The sequence below is a fragment of the Musa acuminata genome, chromosome BXJ3-4 (assembly GCF_036884655.1).
Source record: "Musa acuminata AAA Group cultivar baxijiao chromosome BXJ3-4, Cavendish_Baxijiao_AAA, whole genome shotgun sequence".
Classification (NCBI taxonomy): Eukaryota; Viridiplantae; Streptophyta; class Magnoliopsida; order Zingiberales; family Musaceae; genus Musa; species Musa acuminata.
The window spans coordinates 8,243,221-8,265,765 of NC_088352.1; the positions used below are offsets into that span (position 1 = coordinate 8,243,221).

General features: G+C 41.5%; 4 protein-coding genes across 5 annotated transcripts; 2 read left to right on the forward strand and 2 right to left on the reverse strand.

The window, feature by feature from the left end:
- Positions 1-3,185: 3,185 nt before the first annotated feature.
- Positions 3,186-7,173, reverse strand: LOC135636014 (DNA repair protein XRCC4-like). Its single transcript, XM_065147528.1, has 5 exons — positions 6,962-7,173; positions 6,716-6,858; positions 5,963-6,091; positions 4,550-4,672; positions 3,186-3,883 (listed from the first exon to the last, which is right to left on the reverse strand). Exons 1-5 carry the CDS (start codon positions 7,131-7,133, stop codon positions 3,635-3,637), a joined length of 816 nt encoding a protein of 271 aa, XP_065003600.1. The 5' UTR covers positions 7,134-7,173; the 3' UTR covers positions 3,186-3,634.
- Positions 7,174-7,978: 805 nt separating this feature from the next.
- LOC103981169 (uncharacterized) lies at positions 7,979-12,929 on the forward strand. Of its 2 annotated transcripts, none has more exons than XM_065146497.1 (8): positions 7,979-8,229; positions 9,960-10,040; positions 10,121-10,209; positions 10,311-10,385; positions 10,500-10,618; positions 10,702-10,884; positions 11,148-11,216; positions 12,599-12,929. In XM_065146497.1, the coding sequence occupies exons 1-8, from the start codon at positions 8,104-8,106 to the stop codon at positions 12,610-12,612; spliced, it is 756 nt and encodes a 251-aa protein (XP_065002569.1). In that variant the 5' UTR covers positions 7,979-8,103; the 3' UTR covers positions 12,613-12,929. The 2 variants fall into 2 exon arrangements, with proteins under 2 accessions (XP_065002569.1, XP_009396067.2); XM_009397792.3 differs by having other exon boundaries at positions 7,980-8,229; positions 12,616-12,929.
- Positions 12,930-13,088: 159 nt separating this feature from the next.
- LOC135635312 (IQ domain-containing protein IQM2-like) lies at positions 13,089-15,997 on the reverse strand. Its single transcript, XM_065146297.1, has 9 exons — positions 15,456-15,997; positions 15,264-15,378; positions 15,112-15,177; positions 14,945-15,033; positions 14,776-14,866; positions 14,545-14,691; positions 14,378-14,470; positions 14,206-14,307; positions 13,089-14,117 (listed from the first exon to the last, which is right to left on the reverse strand). The coding sequence occupies exons 1-9, from the start codon at positions 15,917-15,919 to the stop codon at positions 13,215-13,217; spliced, it is 2,070 nt and encodes a 689-aa protein (XP_065002369.1). The 5' UTR covers positions 15,920-15,997; the 3' UTR covers positions 13,089-13,214.
- A 2,464-nt stretch (positions 15,998-18,461) lies between these two features.
- On the forward strand, positions 18,462-19,756 carry LOC135634644 (probable ribose-5-phosphate isomerase 1). The gene has a single exon (XM_065145096.1). The coding sequence runs from the start codon at positions 18,668-18,670 to the stop codon at positions 19,541-19,543; it is 876 nt and encodes a 291-aa protein (XP_065001168.1). The 5' UTR covers positions 18,462-18,667; the 3' UTR covers positions 19,544-19,756.
- Positions 19,757-22,545: the final 2,789 nt, after the last annotated feature.

The window sequence follows — 22,545 nt, forward strand, 5'->3', positions numbered from 1 at the left end:
AGCATGTATGGTCAGGGAAAGATGTTTCCTATAGGCATTTGAGAGTGTTTGGTTGTCGTGCATTTGCACATATTCCAAACAATAAGAGGTCCAAGTTGGATGGTAAGACTAAAGAATATATTTTTCTTAGTTACTCACGTTTGGTTACATACTTTGGGATCCAAAAAAATAGAAGGTGTTCAGAAGCAGATATGTAGTCTTCTTTAAGGATCAAACTTTTGAAGATTTGAAGAAGAAGACACCGGCCAAGACTTCTATAGAAAGATTAGCAAATTGTGACCTAGTTACTCCTCCAGTATATCAAGGTGATGGGAGAGATATACAGGAAGATGATGTAGAGCTTGATGTTGATATACCCGTAGGACATGTTGAGCAAGAAAGTTTGATAACAACTTTTCGTAGAACCTCAGTTGGAAGATCTTCTAGATAATGTCAACCTTCCAGAAAATACTCTACAGATGAGTATGTGATGCTTACTGATGCAGGTGAACCAAAGAGTTACCAGGAAGCAATTGAAAGTGAGCATAAAGAGAAGTGGTTAGTTGCTATGCAGAAGGAGATGAATGCTCTTCAGAAGAACCACACTTATGATTTGGTACTACTACTAAATGGAATGAAGACCTTACTAAAAGAAAAACAGGAGATATACCAACAGCTCGTCGGTATGTCTTCACATTGAGGAGTCATGGGACAGCCTCCCTTATAAGCTGAAGGGGAAGGTTGTTGGGCTGACAGCCCACAAATTCAGCCCATAGTAGGCTTGAACAGCCCACAACCTATCTCCCCACTTAACCTAACCCTAATTCATATTAGGGGGTGTGGGTGGCTACGTTTTAAAACCAGAAAGAGGCATAAATAGGATAACAACGAGGGCAGCACGGAAGATCCTTGCAGCAGCAAAAAGGAGGAGAAAAAGACAGAAATCCAAGGAGAAAGAAAGAGAAAAAAACAAGGACAATACAGAGAGACGGTTCTCAATGAGTGTTCTCATCTCAACTTAGATCAAATATACAATAAATTCTTACTATGATTACTTTAGGAGAATCAGAGAGGATTTAAATATTGAGCACAGTGACGTGATCATTGTATCTCAGTTATTCTTTTGTGATTGTTGCTAGGGTTTTGAGCAAGAGAATGAAATTTGTATATTCATTATTATTATAGTGGATTATCTCTAATTTGTCCCGTAATTTTTATCCTTCAAATTAAAAGAATTTTTCACGTATATGTTGGTGTTCTATTTAATTATAGTTCCATTTAATTTCACCGTATATTATAATATATTAATATTTATTTATATACAAAAATTATTTCTTCGGCCACCCGTCTTGCTTCGCGGGCCTCCTCGCCATTACGGTTTGCATGCTCGCAACCAGTAGGAGGAGCAGCACCAGCGCTCCTGTGCTTTGGAACCACAGCCATCTAAATAAACAAGAGAGGGAGAGAGAGAGAGGTAAGTTTATTGCTGTTTGGAGCAATATAGATAGCATCACCAAACTCATGTTACGCATGCATCGGTTTGACACCATCTACATCACTTGGTTCTCTTATTCTCTTCCACCTCCAGGACTTGGACTCATTCCAAAGAAGGTTGTTTTGACTCAAGACTATATGTACCATTTCACGAGCATATATGTGTGATCGAATGTGGATCAAAATCAACCATTCCGAGGGGTTTGAGGCCAAGAAGTTGCGAGTCTTTGATTTGGACCAACATGAGGATCTAATGGACCAATTCATGACAGTAAAATGTTGATCATGATGATTTATGAGCATGCAATATCTTTTCTACCAAGAGCTAACCATATGAAATAACCCACATATATATATATATATAATATTATTTTCCATACCTTTAAACATAATCAAAACAGGATATATGTATAGCCAATAATAGTGTTAGATTTTTCTGGGCAAAGGAAAAAAATTCTTAATAAGTAAAAAATTAAGAGAGGTAAAAAAATAAAATATAAAACAATTTTTTGATTTGAGTATGCATGTCGTTGCATTGAAGTCATACTAAAAAATTAATTGAAGATACTATTTCATTATCTTGGCAATCCAAATACAAACTGTATGGTGTTCTGTAGCTTGCAAGACATGGACTATAAAGAACCAGAAAAGAAAAGCAAATGCTGTGGACTTGTCGGGACTTCTCCTTCCATTCCTAAAGAGGAGGAGGCTTGCAAACCCCTTCATTGTTGTTGGACTTGTGGGTGCAGCTCGATGGTCCCGACGGCGGCACCGGTCCCTGTTGAAATGAGTACCGCGGAGGGAGCCTCACGTTCCCCTGCCACCGGTCCCCGTCGAAAGGCCTTGCCGCCGTGAGAAGATGCGAGCTCGAGAGCACCAGGACAAGCAACGGTAGCGCTCGGAAACAGCAATGAGCCATCGCAGTGATGAGAAAGCCAAGGAATCGGACGCCCTGCTTCTTCTTGGTTTCTTCCCATGGACATGCAGTAGAGCTGGCGAAGAGAGTGTCTTATAGGAGACAACAGATTACATTTCGAGTCGAAGGATTCGGAGTTCTCCTCGTGGTTGACTTCAAAGACGCCGCATTAATTCCACCAACTACGCCGCTTCGTTCCACTTCCTGGTTTCCGACTGGATCGCCTTGGTCTGAAAACACTACTATTTCAGTACTGACATGAGGGATTGGGGTTCGTAGTCGTCCAACATACGTAAACATGCGTTTGATGAATTCAAGGAAAACGAAAAGAGGAAAAGACTCGAAAGATTACTTGTTCGAGTCGTCAAACATACGCAACCATGTGTTTGATGAATTCAAGGAACACGAGAGGAGGCAAAAGAAGTCAACATTCTTTTTTCTGTGAAAGAAATCTAGGAGTTGTTTGACGTACGAGTTCAATGCCCACAAATGAACGTATCATTGTATAGTTACAATATGAATAAGTCGATAGACACCTAAAAATTTGTTTAGATTACGTTACATACAGTAAGTGTTCATCCTAATATGTTGAAAATAATGATAACTCTTAAGATCATTATGTTCTTAGTCAACTTCCTTTAAGCTCAGTTTACTCTTCTTTATTGCATCTGAACCAACTTGGAATATGATCGACATATGAGCCAGAATAACTTATAGAACTGATGCAGAAATAAGGTATCTCATGGACTTGGAATTTCAGAATGAAAGACAAGTGTTGTTGAACCTTTCAAAATGTTTTGTATGAATTGGTAAATTGAAAATGATCATAAATAGAACATATCTGATACAAAGTCAGTGCATCCATCATAGTTTTGTCCCACACATACATCATCAGAGAATTGTGAAAATATATTTTATCTGAATGGGAAAATTCTTTGTGTGTATCTCTTTCATTTAACAATGTTCTGCTTCTGGCACCGCAAACACGTGTGAAATTGGAGAGCAACATCTTCACACATGTTCGATGCATGTGCCAAAATCCGTCTCCATAACTTTCTTCATGTTGTATCTCCTCTCATGCTCAGGGAGCTCACCCAGTGGGCACGGCATGTTGGCCTGGTGAGAGGAGGCCGACGGCATGGAGAAACTTGTTGTGACAACTTCAGAAGAAGACATTCCCTCCATGTAGTGTTTAACGCAAAAAATGGTTGTATTTGCACTTTTGCAGTGACCGACCCCTGAGCGCTACTTGCGAGTTCTCTTTCGAGCTCTCAAGCCAGAACTGGCTGCTGCCTCTGAAGAGCCAGGAAGGTCCCCAACAGTCTCTTCTGCAGGTTCTGCCTTCACGATTTCGTCATCACTTCCTTCGTCAAAGCTCTCGGTTCCATCGGTTGAATCATCCACTTTTGAAGCTTTTCCAGCAGTTCCTTTTTTTGCTATCGGATCCCTGAGTTCTCTCAGTTTGGCCTTCTTGGAGTTTAAAATGGCCACAAACTAGATTCACAAAACAAATAATTAGGTAAGAACCTAAGGGAGATTCGAATAGTATGATAAATATGTGAATCTTAACGAAGACTTGTGACAAAATGTTGCAACTACTAAAAAATTTCCACATTAAACTTTAGCTCGAATGGCTTTACAAGGAGTCCGTCATTTTCTCCTGCAACAAACTTATCGATCAGTTTTAACCATCAATATAGCCCCCCATTAGAAAGGTCAAAATGAACCACTAACTTGTTCTAATCAGAAATCCAGGGGATTAGGCAACATCAATCATATTGTCAGTCTGCATATATTCATAAAATATGCTCACATCACTTGTTAGGCAAAACACATTCCCAAAGTATCCAGGCAAGGACCTTTGTAGCACATAAATCTCTGAAATCCCCTCCGATTTGACAGGCTAATGCAATTATAAATCATGATAAGAGGTCTTCGGTAGAGTAACTTCAACTTCAGATGAGCATTAACTTTGTTTAAACTATCGTCTATATTCCTTTTAGTTGATAGATAAAAATAGGCTGACTCAATATCCCAACTTCCATAGTCTTATAAATTGAAATTTTATTAAACAAAATTAAAGTTTTACAAAACCACAACAATGTATTTACAGAAATTTGAATAAAATGAGATTTAGAATAACAAGAAAATAAAACATACCTTTGTGTAGACCGCAGATTCAAATTCAACTTTCTCATTGCTAAACCTCTCACTTTGAAGTAAACATTTCTCAGCTTCTGATTTCAACTTCTGGTAGGATTGCGTCTTCCTAACAACTTCTTCCTGCACAGATTTGTTAAATACTTTATTTTTGGACAATGACGTAGATAAAAAAAATTACTTTAAACATAGAACACTACTAGAGTAATGGTTTTCTTAACTAAGATTATAGTTGCACGTACAAGTATCTAAATGTGTTTAGACATATCATGCACATATATGGTACTCCAAAGAGCACTGCAGGATTTTAAGAAATTCTAAACAATCCCATGAGTGCAAAATATTTTTACAAGTTTGAAGTGGAAGTGACAGGGTTTGATGCACAACAAAACAGTTCCTCACATATATATTGGTGTCACAAGTAGTGACCCTCGTACAATGTCAATGATTGCTAGAAGGAGATAACAGCTGTGATCAATTCAGTTTGAACTAACAGGGACTTTAAACTTGAGTCAGAAGATAGAATCAAGGAGCATGAGCACAATTATGATAGAATCAGGCATCTCTTCCATGTCACAGTTACTGCAAAAAAGCAAATATTAAGTGCATGGTGATGACTATTTTCAGGCCAACCTATATGACATGAAAACCTTAGTTTCCATGGCCTCTCCAAATTTTATTTCTTAATTTAATATATAATCTCAAACATGATATGAAGGCAAAGTAAGACTCTAATATTTGGCATTAGAAAATCACTAATTGGTAACATAGAAACAGAAAATGCAGGTGAGCTCCTCTGAGCAGATGTTGAGGATCAATATATGACTGTAATTTGGTGTTGAGCTAAAATATAGGATGGAGGATGGAATATTAGATATATCCAGAATTTAGATGGATATTAAATATTAGATATATCTCATAATCAAATCATGGCAAGAACTTAGCTAGAAGATGATTGGTCATGTTATCAATCTCTTATCCTTAAAGTTCTCATGTTCTCAGACTTATGAAACATACTTAGTTCATTCATAAGTCTGTTCTGCTTCCTGCACGCTAATACATTCAAAGGGCTGCATAGTGATCCTAAATCTACCAAAACCTGTAGTAGCAGTTTAGAATCCATATCTCTAGATATCAGGACAGTAATAATACAAATAGGAATATATATATATATATATATATATATATATATATATTTGGAACTGTCAGACCAAGATTCATGCATTGAACTTTTGTAAAAAAATAATTATAGAATTGTAGACCAAGTTCAGCAACCTAGCGAACTAGATGGGGGAAAATGGTAACAATAATATGAACAAAGACCAAAGAGAAGATTCTCAATAAGATAATGAAGGAAAATTAATTTCCTTCACAAGTTATATAATATACATAAAGGATAAAGCAGCATCTTACACTCAGGCGAATATTTGCGTCCATAAGGAAATCCAGGATTCCTGCTGTAGTTTGCTTTTTGTTGGGTGATGGTTGGCACTTCCAGCGCCACTCCAGTGTGGTACCTTGCTTTTCAAAAGTCCATGTCAACTGACGAAAAACAAAAAAAATCAATAAAGGCAAAAAAGGTAGATTACATAATCAATCCAAAGGATAAAATCTGCTAATAAATAATAGCCAAGATCATCTGTACTAATGTCTAAATATTGGAATTTTATAATTAATTACAAAAGAAAGAGAGAGCATTTTCTTTTCAACTCCTAAATTGGATAATACTGATAAGTTTGAAATTTTGTTTTAGCTTTTCAGTCCATCATCTGATCCTTTTATCTTGGATTTGAATATTCGATCACTAAGGTCAGTAGATGCATCAGATAATGGGATATCGAAAGAGAGAAAAAACCTACGAGAAAATGTTTCAAGTGCATCACTGCTTTACTTCTGTTTACTAACACTACAAAGCATTTAGTTCAACCAGCTAAGAAATTAGAGGTAAGATGCATCATATCATGTGCCTAACAATGTCCAAACTAAAAGCAAACAGCATCCAGAGAGCGATCAGAGAAAGTAAAGTTCAAGGAAAAATCAGAAGCTGAGATAACCAATGACTCAACCGAGGAAAAAAAAGATCATTTTCTACACCTTTGACCTAATACACAATAATGCGAAGTGCCGGAAAGAAGAAGAAGAAGAACAACGACAAGTGTGACTAACCCTCCGCTGCCCGTTTCCGGCGTCCTCGAAGCCATATTTGGATCCCGGCTGCTGAAAGCCAAGGTAGTGCTCGGCCAGGGCGATGTATTCGGCCACCGGCAGGTCCCACTGCTCCGCCCTAAGCCTCACCTCCGCCTCCGACGCTGAACGATCAACAAGTAGGAAACCAAAAAAGAGAAGATCAAACAACAACTGTAAAGCCACGACCAGGATCAAACAGCGAGGACGGGTCGCAAAGGTGGGCACCGTGGCAGGTCCAGACGTCGAGGCCGTCAGAGATGGCGAGGTCGAAGCGGGAGGGGAACAACGTAGCCTTCACAAAGACAGCGTCCTTCGCCTTGGGATCCTCCACGGGGAGGTCCAGCTTCAAGCAAGTGTGCCTCGTCAAGGAAGAGGAGACGGCGGCGTCGTCCTCCATCGGCTTCTGTTACTTCTCGCGCAAGGAAACCAAAGATTTCGACTTGGAGTTGAACTACTGTGCCCCAAACCAGACCGAACCGGACCGGGCCAGACTAGTACGGCTCGAAGCGGTCCAAGACGCATGCTTGGACACTGCTTCACGCCTTCGTTGTCGCTCATTAACGCCTCATTCATGCATGCTTGGACATCCATCCATGATTTAGATGAACTCATTGGTTGCTTATCTCACAGTAAACACACCAATTCATCATACTTGCGATCCATGTCATGTTGATTTGAGGTTCGATGCATGGATATATATCCATTCCAGTACATGATCTGGGTCCATCATGCGTTGACATGTGTACAGAAACTTGATTGGCATCGTTAAGATCCGTGCTCCAACAACCACTCCATCGCATGCAGCCATGTGACACCCACGTGTTGGTGATAGTATACCGGTCGTTCTGACACTGTTATTGACAGAGCTAATTGTAATTAAAAAAAAGGATTAATAACTAAGTCTTTAGATCAATTATTTTTTTGTAATATTAACTTAAATTAATTAGTAATTTTATTTCTAAAAATTCCTTAGGTATTGTTTTCTTTTTGGGAATAATACTACAGTGGAAGGCGGTTCTGAAACTCCAAAGCCGACTGCAAAGACATACTCAAAACGGATTACCTGTCTTGTCAAAAGATGGAGCGACGTCTGCAGATTCCGTGTGGGCCTCATGGCTACCACCAATAATGTGGCAGGTATTGAAGGAAGTGCATGCAAACACTTTGCAGATCTCATTAAACAGGAAGGTATTTGCACTTTGATCTCCGCACCGTCCAAGCCTCGTGCGTTCGCGTGCGGCTCCGATCCGTTAGGGGTTTAAGACCGAAGTCACCAAACCCTAACTGCCTCCTCTCTTCCATATCTCCACTCCTCCCCTCCATTCGTCCGCTTCGTTTGGGTTCGTCGAGGGCGCGGCGCGTGAGTCATGGATAGGTACCAGAGAGTTGAGAAGCCGCGGCCGCAGTCGGCGGCCATTGGCGAGAACGAGATCCGAATCACTACCCAGGGGCTCATCCGCAACTATGTCAACTACGCCACCAGCCTCCTCCAGGTATGACCGGTTCGATGTCTTGCCGTCATTGGGCGCTTGGTTGTGGGAGTCGACGCTCATCTTTTGATCACGTTGATTCGGGGCATGTTGATTCGATTTTGCTCAGGAATATGGGGTGCTATTGTTAGTGGATGGTGTGCTCTAGATCTTCGTGTTAATGTGAATGTTGCTTGTTTGATTTGCCCTTTGAAGAATCTAGATGCTTCGTTGACAGTACTTATGGTGGTATATTGTTATGGGATGGACATGAACAAAATAAGAAAGGAGTCAGTTCAGTGGGACATGACACCCCTTGATTTGTACTTTATAGCGGGAAGTAGATCGCTGCGTCAGGCTTGGAATTTGTGGCTAGTGTCGATCCTTCAGTAGGGTAAATTGTGCTCCACTCCATCGGGCTAATGCCTCAAAGTGCGAAAGACGGCTCAGTTGTCAGCACTCAGGAGACTATTTAAGATGGGCTCGGTTTACAATCACTTGTATCCTTTAGAATTTACAAATTCATTTTGGGGAGAAAGTATGCATAATTAGAGGTAGGGCTTTTAACATTTGACACAGAGGTTTACTGTCATATGGTATCAGGGCAGAAGTAACATGTTGTGATATTTAGAATTTCACAAAGTACTGGTATTTATGATGAATGAGGAAGATTTGGTTTTCATAGTTTAAAGAAAAATAGAGATTAAGCCACAATAACAGTAGATGCCATGACATATACTGAGGTGCTTCAACATGTTCCTCATGTGAGTGTGACTCGGATGTTCTTTCTCGAATGAGAAACTGGCATAAATACTTAGTGCACAAAAGTTTTGCCATGAAATCCCAGAGCATCTATAACTGACATGAATACTTAGTGGACAGAAGTTTTGCCATGAAGTTCCAGTGCATCAACAGCCAATACTATAGTTATGCATGCGATTGATGGATTTTTTTTCTTTTCCTATTTGTGTCAACTAAGGAGTTAATTCATCTATAGTTAATTTTTATGAAGATTTTTTAGTAGAAATATAAAGTTTACATATAGATTTGGGTATATCTGATTTGTGTAATTCAGATAATCACTTTGCACTTGATTTTGTGGAAATATTGTTGCCTAGATCTTGTAATTCTTCTGTATATGAAATGAAAGAAGAATGGAAAGACAAAGAAGGTATATCTTGAAGGATTTATTTCTTGGTTTCATCTTTACAGTTGTTAGAACTTAGAAGACAGATGTTCTCTCCGAAGCTTATTAGCCTTTACAAAAGGATTGTTGGTGACCATACTAATATTCTAGGCATATCCTTCTTGGCACTAGTCATATTTTATTTTGTGACTCATTTTTTGTCATGATATAGTATTTGTTAATTTGTGGTCATCTTCTACGATGCTAATACTTTCTATACATATTTCTAAAATGCTTTTTCACACTAAATTGAGTATTATATGCTGAGACTTTCTCTGTATAAATGCATAATGATAAAATCAAGATAAATACTCCATGCAAAGTCGGTCTTGATTGTCTGTCTTCAATGCTTGTTTTGAAGTGACTTTTTTTATTTTCCAAGGAGATGGACGGATCATTGGTTGGTATATTGAACAGATTGGTATCTTTAGTTCAGCTTGTTTCTTGTGATCCACACAGATTTGTTTGCATATATCTATGTTGGTATTCTTTTATATCCATACACCTCAGTTTTGTTGGTCAACAAAGTTCAGCTTTTCAGAATTACAAATTTGAGTCGTACATGCAGGAAAGTCATATGAAAGAGATTGTCCTAAAGGCAATGGGACAGGCAATCAGCAAGACAGTAGCTGTTACTGAGTTTGTCAAGGTTGATATCTTACTGCTTATGTGTGATTTTGCTAGTATGTGTTAATTTTTAGCCTCTCTTAATCTATATTTTGACTACAGAAAAGGTTTCCTCATCTGCATCAAGATACCGTGATAAGTTCTGTTAGCATTACTGATGTTTGGGAACCCATCGAGGAGGGTCTTGTTCCGTAAGTGTTTTGCTGGTTTTTCATGGAGAATGATGGTATTTGAATTTTGATTGGGTTGGTGGTACAACATGCTTAACTTTTTTTTTTTTGCTTTTGTGAAGATTGGAGATGACACGCCATGTTTCAATGATCTCAGTAACTTTGTCAACCAGAGAACTCAACAAGAAGGGCCCTGGGTACTGCATTTGATTCTTCTTATGCTGCATCTCAAACATGGTTTAGTCTTCTTAGCGGGGTATGGCTCTACAAGAGCTTTGTTGCATACACTGTTGATTTTCCTCCCTTGGTAGGTATCAAGCTCCGGTACATGTCCAGCAGCCAAAGCATCAACAGAAGTTTCAGCAGCCACAGCAATCTCAACAACAGCAACAATATCAGTACAGACGGGCACTTGGTCAACTTAATGAAGGTACTTCTAATGAATTATAATATTTTGACTACTGAAAGCATCAATTAATATATAATATATTATTTTTGTTTTTCTTGTTACAGATTCATATGGCCGAGGAAGTGTTAGAGGTAGAGGAAGAGGAAGAGGCTGGGGAAGAGGAGGATATGGTGGGTATGGTGGATATGGCAATAATCAGGGTGGTTATGGTGGATATAACAACAATCAAGGAGGATATGGTGGCAACTACAATCAAGGTGGATATGGTGGCTATGAAAACAACCAAGGTAGCTTAATCTTTTGATGAATGAGCGTATATAGATGTGTCACATTTTAGATTCTGCTTCTGATGGACTGGAGCATCGATATATGGTCTGCAGCATATAACTTATATATGCTTGCTCTGATGCCTTGATTTATGGGATATATGATAGTCAAAATTAGTATAATTAAGGACATCAAAAGGAGTATATATTGAACTTTGTTTCTTCTCTTTCTTTTGGTTTATTTAGTTCTTTTAAGTTAGCTGATTCACTATATTTCATGATAGAAAACGGTGGATGGAACTCAAATTGGAATCGAGGTGGTGGACGTGGTAGAGGAGGTTGGAATTCCCGTGGTAAGCTCGTAATAATTATTTTTGTCCTTCACTTGCTTTTACTTTATGACCTTGCTGCTGCCACATTGAGTATTTACGTCTAGACCTGTCACTAGGGTTCAATTTACAGAAATAGTCTCTCTACCTCCAGGGATATGATTGGAGAAGACTCCATATTTGCAAGAGTCTTATGCAGTTGGTTTCCCTTTGCCTATTAGTATTTTACAATGTATTTACTTAATAAGAGATCTAAGTTGGATCGATATTGGGACCAGGGTTTGGATTAAATTTTACTGGTATCTGTCAGGGATGAGGATTTTGTCTGGATTTGCCAAATCACATTGTTTGAAATTTATTTTGTGAACTATGAAAAATATGACTCTGACTGTTGGCAAGTCATTCGAATTCATATGTTTGGTTGAGACGGGTCCAAATAGATGTGACTGGCTAGTAATAAGGCAGATGTTGAGATTGATCTAAGGTCTGCCATGAAAAGATTATTTCAATAATCCATGAATTTCAAAGGTTTCAGAATTAAACTTGGCTTCTTTTCATCTGGATCATCAGAATCAAATTAATCCTGAATCTGGACTAAAAACAAAAGCAATCACTTGTATTGTTTCTTTGGTCATGCTGTGTCTGGCACCATCTAGGAAACTTATTAATTATTTCTTCTAAAAAGATTTTATGATATTATCTTGAGTGCAGTTTTTCCAGTTTATTTCCCTCGTGCATCTGTGGTTGTAGCTGTAACACTAGTATTCAATCATTGAAGTTTTGAACATGAGTTATGATAGAAATAGGAACAATTTGCATGGGAGAAGTTTTGGATGGTGAGAATGACCTATGGTGATGATTAGTAGGTATATTTTAATTAATAAAGTCTAGTGTTTTACTTAATAAAGTTTGGTTTAATATATTGTTTTAATTAATTGGATTTGTCCAGGACTAGCTATGTTCCTATATATAAGTTTGACAGGAGTTGTGCTAGGTTGGACATGTCAACACTGAATACTTCCAGCATAAGCATGTCAAAATGCAAATATATGAACATTTGAACACATGGGTAACTAAAAGGATGTCTTCACAAAAGTTACATGTGGGTGATCACAAGGGACATTGAAGGATGTCTTCACAAAAATGACATGACTGACCTTTTTCTTCTTTATTAGTTACAACTTGATGATTAGAGTGAATAAAAAAACAGCTTGAAAGTGCTAAAGAAGTGTGATCTGAAAGGATTTGTTCAAAAACCATTGCACCAAGCTGCCTCTTCTAGTAAGTTGATACCGGGACAACCCAGCAATCTTTATTTACATGCTAGGGGTGCAAAAGATACATTTTTAGCTTTTCCCTTGAAACTTGTCTAAAATTATTCATCCATATTCTTTTGGTATTACCAGAAGTCTTGATGTAACAGGTGCAGGATATGGTGGAAGAGGAGGTGGTGGAAGAAATGGTGGCAGGGGTTATGGAAATGGGCGAGGAAGGATGGGTGGCCGTGGGAGAGCAAACTAGTTTTATCTACAGTGTTTGGCTTGTGGTCTTCTTGTCAATGCATCGCTAATGTTAGGGAATATAATCATCCAACTTCTTCGAGTTTATTTGAGAACTTGCTTCGGTGATATAAGTAGACCGGATTTATGTTTATACAGTTGTGGTTGTTCAATTCAGCTTTATTGCTCCAGTACTATAGCGATGTTGTAATCCATTTCATTCCTCCCTTCTTCTGTATCGCTTGCTTGTGTTCATCAAGGTCCTTCAAGCTTTTTTCTCCTATTTATTTCTCTGCTTCAAGCTTCTATACGTATATATGCAATGATCCACCAAATGATAATTTGCTTAGAAAGTTAACATAAAAATGCATTGATTTTTTGTTGATCCATCGAAATTTCATTAAAGTTTCGATGAGGCACTTCCTCGAGAAGCTCTACAAAACAAATCAACACAAACACTCTTCATCTCACATATATATATATACATATACATATGTAAATGGTTCAGAGGAACAGGTTCCCTTCATCTTCCATTGTCTTGCATGTGAGATTGCTGCAGCACTTCCTTGAGCAAAGATTTCTCCTGTGTCATTTGCATGTGAGATTGCTGCAGCACTTCCTTGAGCAAAGATTTCTCCTGTGTCAGCGGACTCTGGCATCTCGCGGTCCGCGGTGAAGCTAACCTAGACATCCCTGCACCTGTCGGCGACAAGCATACTTGCTCCAGTGCACGAAACTGGAGCTCCGATGGGTAGTCCCTCACACACCCAATTCGAGGACCTGCTCCCGTCGTCCACTTGAAGGAGAGCTTCTTCCCCAGCTGATACGAGTTGATGCCCTTCTTCGAGTTTATCCTTCGACGTATCAGTTCCGACGATATCACAGCTTCTCCACCCTCTTCCTCCTCCTCAACACACACATTCTCTGGTCTGGTCATGTCGTGTTCTTCAGCAGTCATCTGCTGCTTGTGGAGATTTTGATCTTGCTGCACCTCGAGTGTTCCCTCTGGTTTCGGATCAGCAACTGTTCTGCTAAGGTTCACTCCCTCGCACGTGGTAATGTTGTTAATGCTTGTGTTCCCAGTGGAGGATGCTCGAGACAAATCTGCATCGGTTTCAGGCTTTGTGGAGACATTTCCTTCGGCCATGTTCAGCTTCGAGTGGTGCTTTCCTGGTCTACTGCAGTGTTCTTCTTCTTCATGCTCTAAATCTGCATCGGTTTCAGGCTTGGTGGAGACATTTCCCTCAGCCATGTTCAGCTTCGAGTGGTGCTTTCCTGGTCTACTGCAGTGTTCTCCTCCTTCATGCTCTAAATCTGCATCGGTTTCACGCTTGGTAGAGACATTTCCTTCAGCCACGTTCAGCTTCGAGTGGTGCTTTCCTGGTCTCCTGCAGTGTTCTTCTTGATGCTCTTCGGTTGGACTTCTCTGTTTGAGATGAAACAAACACAACAATTCAGCATGCTTCGCAGTGATTCATCTATGATGAAGAAGAAGGTACGAATGACTTGTTGACCTTAACATCAGTGAGATCGACATTTTTTTCTGCAAGATAGCTCACGAAATCCTGAAAGTTCTCTTCGGTCGGGCGATAATGGCCGCTATGAGGCCACACAGCCTGACAAAATCATGATAAAACACGTAAAACAATTCGACATAATTAATTTACCGAGGAACTCATCTTTTACCTTGAGAACTCCTTTTTCTAGTACCAGTTGGCCAGCAGCAGAAGTAGCTCCCCCGGCAAGAAAACTAGAGTGCTGAAACGTGCCTTTCTTCTTCTGCAATGCTCCATCCATCATCCTAAGCAGTTTTCACATCGAACAACGATTTGTAGTTCAAGGAGAATCATCACCTGAGCAACATATAGTTTCTTCAGTGTGCTTAGGACGAAGATCCACTTCGCATCTTTCGGACCTTCCGACGAGTCTATCACCTGTCTGCTCTTCCTGTACATGAATCTTCCATCCTCGATTATGACCTCGTAGGCATCCCTTTCTTTCTGCAGATCACCACGATGAACAACTAATCGATCATGGAGAGAAACACAAAGAAGGAAGACTACGTTCCCGAGGCAAGTGCTTACAGGGCCAAGATACTTGATGCACTGCTGTTGCAGTGTCGATCGAGTGCACTGTTCTTCGAGGTTGACCTCCTTTCCTTCCCCTACATCGAGCCTATTGAACACAACGTGATGGATTAAGGCAGATGCTCTACTGGTTATCCAAGTCCCTTAGCGGAGTCTCCAGACTAACCAGTAGAAGAAAGGCTGCATGCTCTCGCGTTGAAGCCAGCAGTCATAGTAGAACTGGAGATTGTGACCATACCGATGTCGAGGATCGATCTGTCGACATATAACATTAAAAACATCGATAGAAATGAATGACACAGATTGTTCTGTGAACTGAGATGAGACACTCACTGCCTCTAACCAATGCTGCAAGGCAAGTTTCTGAGCTTTCTCATCCTTGGATAGACCCTTCCCCACCTGTAAAGCAAGAACACGAAGTTTAATCCTCGATGATCAGAACATCACAATCGAGATAATGTTCATATCGACTCCAAAAACCAGACCTTTGCAGCCCTCGTTCTCGCCCTCGACCACCGCGAAACCGCAGATTCTTGCTTCTCGATGTCGAAGAACGACACGGAGCTTCGCTTGAGCAATGCAAAATCTAACAGCTTCCACCTGAATACATACAGAATCTCAATCACGATTCATCTGACATGAGTCCGGAATCTCGGGATCGGCAGTAAGGGTGATACCAGCTCTGCTCTACGAGGACGGCACAGTCTGCGAGCTGTCTCCTTGTCCGAAAGCTCTTGTAGACCTTCTGCAACTTCACGGCAGCTTCATGCTTGGGGCTGCCAGGGCCGATCAAATCTGATTCCAAGGACCACTTCCCCAGAGGACTGAACCTCGATATCTTGGGATGATCAATCTTTGCGGGCACCTCTTGCTTAGGAGCAGCAGTCTTTACCGCGATATCGGAGTCCAAGTGGAAAGGGTCCATTACCCTTCCATTAAAGCTCACAGACCCTTCTATCAGTCGTTTCCCGGGGCCAAGAGACTTGAGGTTGGCAGGCTTGGAGTCGCGGCCATTGAAGCTGATGGACCGCAGAGTCGATCTCACGTTGTCACCAAAACTGAGAGACCTCACGATGAGAGCTTCCAAGCGATCGTTCATGGAATTATGGATCTCTCCGGGGCACGAAAGTGTCACCCCCATGTCGATGTTGGATGGAAGAGGCTTCTTCTCCTTGGTGATGGGCAATGAGATGTAGATCTCAGCCTGCAGAGAGAAGAACTGAGCATCTAAAACCGGCAGTTTCGAGCTGCATGAAAGCAAACGTTTTAATCTGCCATAAGAAAACCAGAAATGCTCTTAAGGTAACGATTTCACAATGCCTTGAAATCTTCGAGAAGCAACAGCAAAAATGAGGCCATTAAACGCTCCCAACAATCGAATTGAACGCGGAAACATGACAGATGAAACCAGTTCATCCAGAAATCAGAATGAACAGGACCCATTCACCTACCATTCTCATATTAAAGAAGCCATTTTTCATCTGAAACGATCCAAAGATTGTAAGAACAAACACACACTGACCCATTTACATGCATCAAGATCCGCTTCAAAACCTCTGGAGAAGAACAAAAAAGAAGAAGAAGAAGAGAAAACCAAATGATTCCACACACAGGAAGCAAACATGAAGAGATCAAAACTCAGACCTTCCTCTCCTCGGCCTCGAGGATCACCCAACAACTTGTTCGAGAGAGAGAGAGAGAGAGAGAGAGGGGGGGGGGAGGAGGGGGGGCGGGGTTGAGGTGGGGAAAGGAAGAATAAATTGAGGCAGAGGGGATGGTAATGGTAGGGAGAAAGAACAGGATGGTTTGGTTGGGTTGCTCCTAAATTAAGCTACTTGGACGAAGCAAACCCGAGATGGTGTGTTTAATTGAGGGGGAGGACAGTGTGACATCCCAAATCTTCCAACCACGTGTTCCTGCAAATCTATCCAGTAGATACAGCACCGCTTACGTGGCACGGAAAAGGGCACCATGTTGGTCTATTGGACATGAGATCCCATGTCCTGTAAATTCACATTCCAAGGCAAGCCATATGATCATCCACCATCCACTTTCTATGCTTGCAATATATATATATATATATATATATCCTTGTTAATAGTTTGATTCAAGTTGATCGTTGGACTGAGATGATAGGTCCGATAATTCAAAGATGTGCAATTGTAGAATAATATTGTGCTGTTAATTATCAGCATTGTTGTGATTTATTTGCCCAACATTATCCTTGTTTTCTTCTTCTTTTCTGAAGGATTTAGACTTCAGTTTCCAAAGAACATTTTGATTTTACATCAATCAAACCTTTAGGAAGTTCTTTACTGCCAAATGTTGAAGAATGATTGCAGTAGTTTGTGGGAAACTGGTTGACATGCAATCAATCTATCAGCTTGATGAAGTGATCAAAATCATTACAGTTTGCCATTCTTTGTTTGATCATTGGAGCATCATAAATATGTTCATCTGAGTTCTTCACCAGCACACCAACTCTGGTAGGTTGCAGCTTCAACTAAGAAACCCTTAATCCAAGTTTCTTTTGGATATTTATTCTCATGTAAAAACAAATGGTGAAAAATTCACCATTAAATCTTTAAAAAAAATATTATCTGGAATTTTCTTTGGAGTAGTCATAAATGCTAATCCAAGGTCTTCTCTTCATCTTCATGATGAACATATGGTTGAAAATCTAAATCTTCATCCTTATGTTTATGATTCTAAAGAGTGCTCATATTTAATACTATAAGATCACACTATTCATCTTTATTGCGGGACTTGTAAGGTATTATCAACTCCAATGAATTTCATAATATTTTATCCAATTAAATCGTAGAAAAATTGATACCTCATATGAAACGTCATAGTTTATCTTACTATAGATCCTAGAAAATATTTACAAAGATAGAGATGATCTCTTATTCGTTCTTTACATCCTTTCAAATTAGATAATTGGATAGACTTATTAATTATATTTAAATAAAAAAATAAGATTATTATTATTAACTTTTATTGTGTAATAGGTGAATCAATCTGTGCTGGATTTAAGTACCTATCGATCGTATTTAGGACGAAATCCCAAATCAATATCCATCGCGCTTTTTAGTGCAGAGATCCTTCAATTCTCCGACTTAGAAATGCTTCTCATACGCTACCAAACGTTACTCATACTTATAGTTAAATGGGACCCGCTGCGGCGCCCGCCGCAGTTGGACCTGTTCTCGAATCATCATGAAGGTACGTTTTGCGTCATTTTGAGACAGGTAGCGAAGTGTTTTCTGCTCCCGCCTTTTTTCCTCCGTATCTTGTCGTGGGGTCGTAAGCTGATCTCCACCGACCACCACCCAAAGTGCGTCCTTGACCATACCTCTGTGGGCCCCGAGTGCGGTGTCGTCTTGACCGTCCACGTACCGCCCTCGAGAAATCATGTCCGTTGACATGGCGGTCTCACCGATCCTCTCCTGCCCATATCTCGCTTGACGGTGGTCTCGTCTCGACTCCATGCTCGAGTAGTGGTCGGTCCGCATCAGCTGTGAACCTTAGAACGGAGTACGCCGAAATATCTGCACTTTGGTGAGAGAAGTCTTCTGGAAATGGAACACGTTTCGCATTGTTAAGGGTCTAAATGAAGTGTTCTGTCTTGTGTTAGATAGAGGATCGCTCACTGAGCTCTTTTTATACCCCATCGACGCACCCCTACATCGCCGGGCTTCCTCTTGCAGACGCCGTCCTCTTCAAACCCTAACCCTTATTGCAGGTTGGATTGGTCCAGTAATCAAGGCGAGATTTTTTGATCCAATCCCACTTCGGAAATCAATTCTCGTCCTTTTTTCCCCTGATTTTTGGGTGCATTTTTTTTATAATAAAGAGCGAATTTTTGATTCGTTTCGCCATCTGCAACATGCGGACCGCTTGGTCTCGGACCCTTGACATGCCGATCCCCTTGCCCCACCTCCTCCACTCGGACCGGCCCACTCCAGCGGCCGCGTCGCACGCCACGCCCCCGTCCGCCTCCGAATCCGCCGCCCTGCCCCAGGACGAGCTGAAGCGCGTGGCCGCCCACCGCGCCGTGGAGCTGGTGGAGTCCGGTATGGTCCTCGGCCTCGGCACCGGCTCCACTGCCGCCCACGCCCTCGACCGCATCGGCGACCTCCTTCGCTGCGGCGTCCTCCGGGACATCGTCGGCATCCCCACCTCCGAGTGGGCGGCCGTCCGTGCCGCAGCCGCCGGCATTCCCCTGTCCGACCTCAACGCCCACCCCGTCGTCGACCTTTCCATCGACGGCGCTGACGAGGTCGACCCGGCTCTCAACCTCGTCAAGGGCCGCGGCGGGTCCCTCCTTCGCGAGAAGATGGTGGAGGGAGCCAGCCGGCGCTTCGTCGTCATCGTCGACGACTCCAAGCTCGTCCCCCGCCTCGGTGCCAGCGGCCTTGCGGTTCCCGTGGAGGTCATCCCCTTCGGTTATGCCCTCACCCTCCGTCGTCTCCATAAACTTTTCCATGGCGTGCCCGGTTTCAATCTCAAGCTCAGGACCGCCTCCGTGAACGCCAAAGCCAGCACCTTTGAGGAGGATGGGTTCGAATTGGGGCCATTTGTGACGGACAACAAGAACTACATAGTGGATTTGTTCTTTGAGGAAGGGATCCACGGTGATCTCAATCTGATCAGCGACGAGATTCTGAGGATCACTGGAGTGGTTGAGCACGGGATGTTCCTCGGATTAGCGTCGTCGGTGATCGTGGCCAGGAAGGATGGGGTGGTGGTGATGGACAAGTAGATGAAGTTAAATGGTATTTGAGAACCATACTTAATTTTTAGATAAGCTAATTGTATATTGCATTTATATCAACAAAGGAAGCCACTTGATTCATATCATGAATTCTTGAAATCAGGAATTGCGATTATTGTAGGAAGAGAAGATGCTAAGTCTGTCTCTATGAACTTTGGTTGGGGATTTAACATATAGTCAAAATTGATAAGATTTTGTAGACATTCTTCCTCTAGTTTGTTACAAGGAATTGTGATGTCTAACCCTTTGATATCAAATTATTAATTCACTTCTGTTGCATCACATTTCTGCCGAAAAAACATCTCTTTTGTTGTTTTGATTTGATATTGCCTTCAAAAGTTGCATCAATTATGAGCTTAGGGATGCAGTGGCTAGAGATGATCCCAGTTCCGGAACCAGCGGCTCCGGTTCTTGGTTTCATTTCCAGCCCCATTCGGTTCCTGTTCGAATCTAATTGTGGCAACTTCCTTCGGAAGGTCGCCTTGAAGTGATATATGCAAAAGAGATATGAGTTGATAAACTTGTAGTTGTAAGGAGTAACAATTTGCACCTGCAAAAATAGGCTGTTAGCAATTCTTTTGTCCAAGTCTTGTGTGCCTGACATAATCTGTATATGAGGCTTCCTCATGCTTACTCTAAAAGGCTATTCCATGCTTATTTTCTTGATGCATTTGGACTGATGTTGCAATGAAAGAAAATAAGCTTTTGCTTTGTCTGTCTTTTCAGTATGTTATTTCTTTTATACAGCAAGGGTTTATGTTGATACTTCTCTTCTATTTTTACTCCTGCTATGATTGACATGTATTAATAACAGCAGCAGGCTCCATATCTAAGTTGCTACATCTGTATAAGCTTTGAGGTTATGTGCCTTTGGATATACTGTAATTGTGGCTATCAATGATGCATTTCTGAATTGCAGGTAAAGTTTTCCTTCTTTAATGTTGGGAAGATGCTATTCATGATAGAATATATGAATATGCACTTCATATTGTTTCTTTCTTTATCTTTTTCCTCATTATTTTTCTTCTTGATTTAGTTATTCTCTCACTTATGGTTACTGATTGCTTAATACCTCAAAGGGAAGGTAGATGTAGCATATAGCATATTTGTGGTGGTTAAAGAAGAAATTTAGATGATTTAGTGTAAATGTAATTTGGTCGCTCTCCAAAATAAAGCTTAATTGGTTGTATGGTTACTGATTGCTTAATACCTCAAAGGGAAGGTATATGTAGCATATAGCATATTTGTGGTGGTTAAAGAAGAAATTTAGATGATTTAGTGTAAATGTAATTTGGTCTCTCCAAAATAAAGCTTAATTGGTTGTGTGTGTGTGTGTCTGTGTTATGTGTGTCTTCTGTGTGTTTGTGTGTCTGTGTGTTCTATGTGTTCTGTGTGTGTGTTATGTGTGTCTTGTGTGTGTGTGTGTGTGTGTGTTGTGTGTGTGTGTCTTGTGTGTCTGTGTGTTCTGTGTCTCTGTGTCTCTGTGTCTCTGTGTGTGTGTGTGTGTTATGTGTGTCTGTGTGTCGTGTGTGTCTTGTGTGTGTGTGTGTGTGTCCGTGTCTCGTGTGTCTCGTGTGTGTGTGTGTCCGTGTCCGTGTCTCGTGTGTGTCTCGTGTGTGTGTGTGTGTGTGTTGTGTGTGTGTGTGTGTGTGTGTCTGTTCTGTTCGTGTCCGTGTCCGTGTCGTGTCGTGTCGTGTCGTGTCGTGTCGTGTCGTGTCGTGTCGTGTGTGTGTGTGTTGTGTTGTGTTGTGTTGTGTTGTGTTGTGTTGTGTTGTGTTCTGTTCTGTTCTGTGTTCTGTGTTCTGTGTTCTGTGTGTGTCCGTGTCCGTGTTGTAACGGACAAACTTCTAAACAAGATATTGGATGTAATGCTTATGTCTGTCCGTTGTCTTTTGGCATGTTCATACCTTGTACAGCAGGTAGAGGGGCGGCCGAAGGCTAAATAGTCCCATGTTAGTTGGGTTGGTGGCCTCTTTAGGCTTGTAAATAAAGGTTGTGTCATGTAGACACGTGCGAGAGCTTATCGGTCTGTAATGGACCATTTTATCCTTTGTTGTGCCACTATTCAGAGCTTGTAAAGTCTGTTTGTAATTTGCATTGTCTATGAAGTGTTTTTCGGACATGTTTGCTTGTGGATCCCGATTGAGGCGTTCTCTTTAACCTGTTCTCTCTTTTGTTGGTCCTAAGGGACAATGGGAGGCTTCGGGGAGGCTGATCTTTGCGGACGGACGCGCGAGGGTGTCGCACGCCTTAGGCAAAACCAGCTAAGGTCGTGACACTATGGTATCAGAGCGGGACAAGCACTCATAGAAACACTTGACATGCAAACGTGGGGGACTTAGCGGGGCTGCGTTGAGGGCAGTCAGCAACGCGCGACCGTTTGAGAGAAAACGGGCATAGAGATGTAGGGAAAAAAGTCGCTCAGAGGAGCGGGCATCTAACATTGGCATTCAGTGGAATGGCCAACCCTTCACGCAAGAGGCATCATGAGAACAGGCAAGCTTAGAAGAATTCGGAGCGCACAAAGGTTGGGATGACTGAGTTTGAGCTACGACTCAACGTTGACAACTATACTTGATGGTGCTCTAGGCAAGCGAGGCGCTTGGCAAGAATGAGACCATCCAAGGTGGAATGAGTTGCTCAACAATCAAAAGAGTTATGCAAAGCTCACAAAGGTGAGGGAAATTGCTAACTCGAAGAATTTGGTACTCATGCATGGGCTTGTATGCGGACGATGAAATGTTCGTGGCCATCCCAAGGCGATCGAGACTCGGCGCCATGGAGCATTGAAACTTTCTCTTCGGCATGCGAAGGATACGTCCGGAGGAGGCTGAAGTGTGCAACGAGTTCAGCATGTTGCTAGACCTTGAGGGGTGCAGCGGTGGTTGTATTGATGTGGAGGCGCAATCTAGCAAGTGCGTCTGCAGGAGGCAGAACAATGACAGTTTGTTCAGCAGATCAGAGTAGTCCAAGGGGATGGTGGTCTCCGA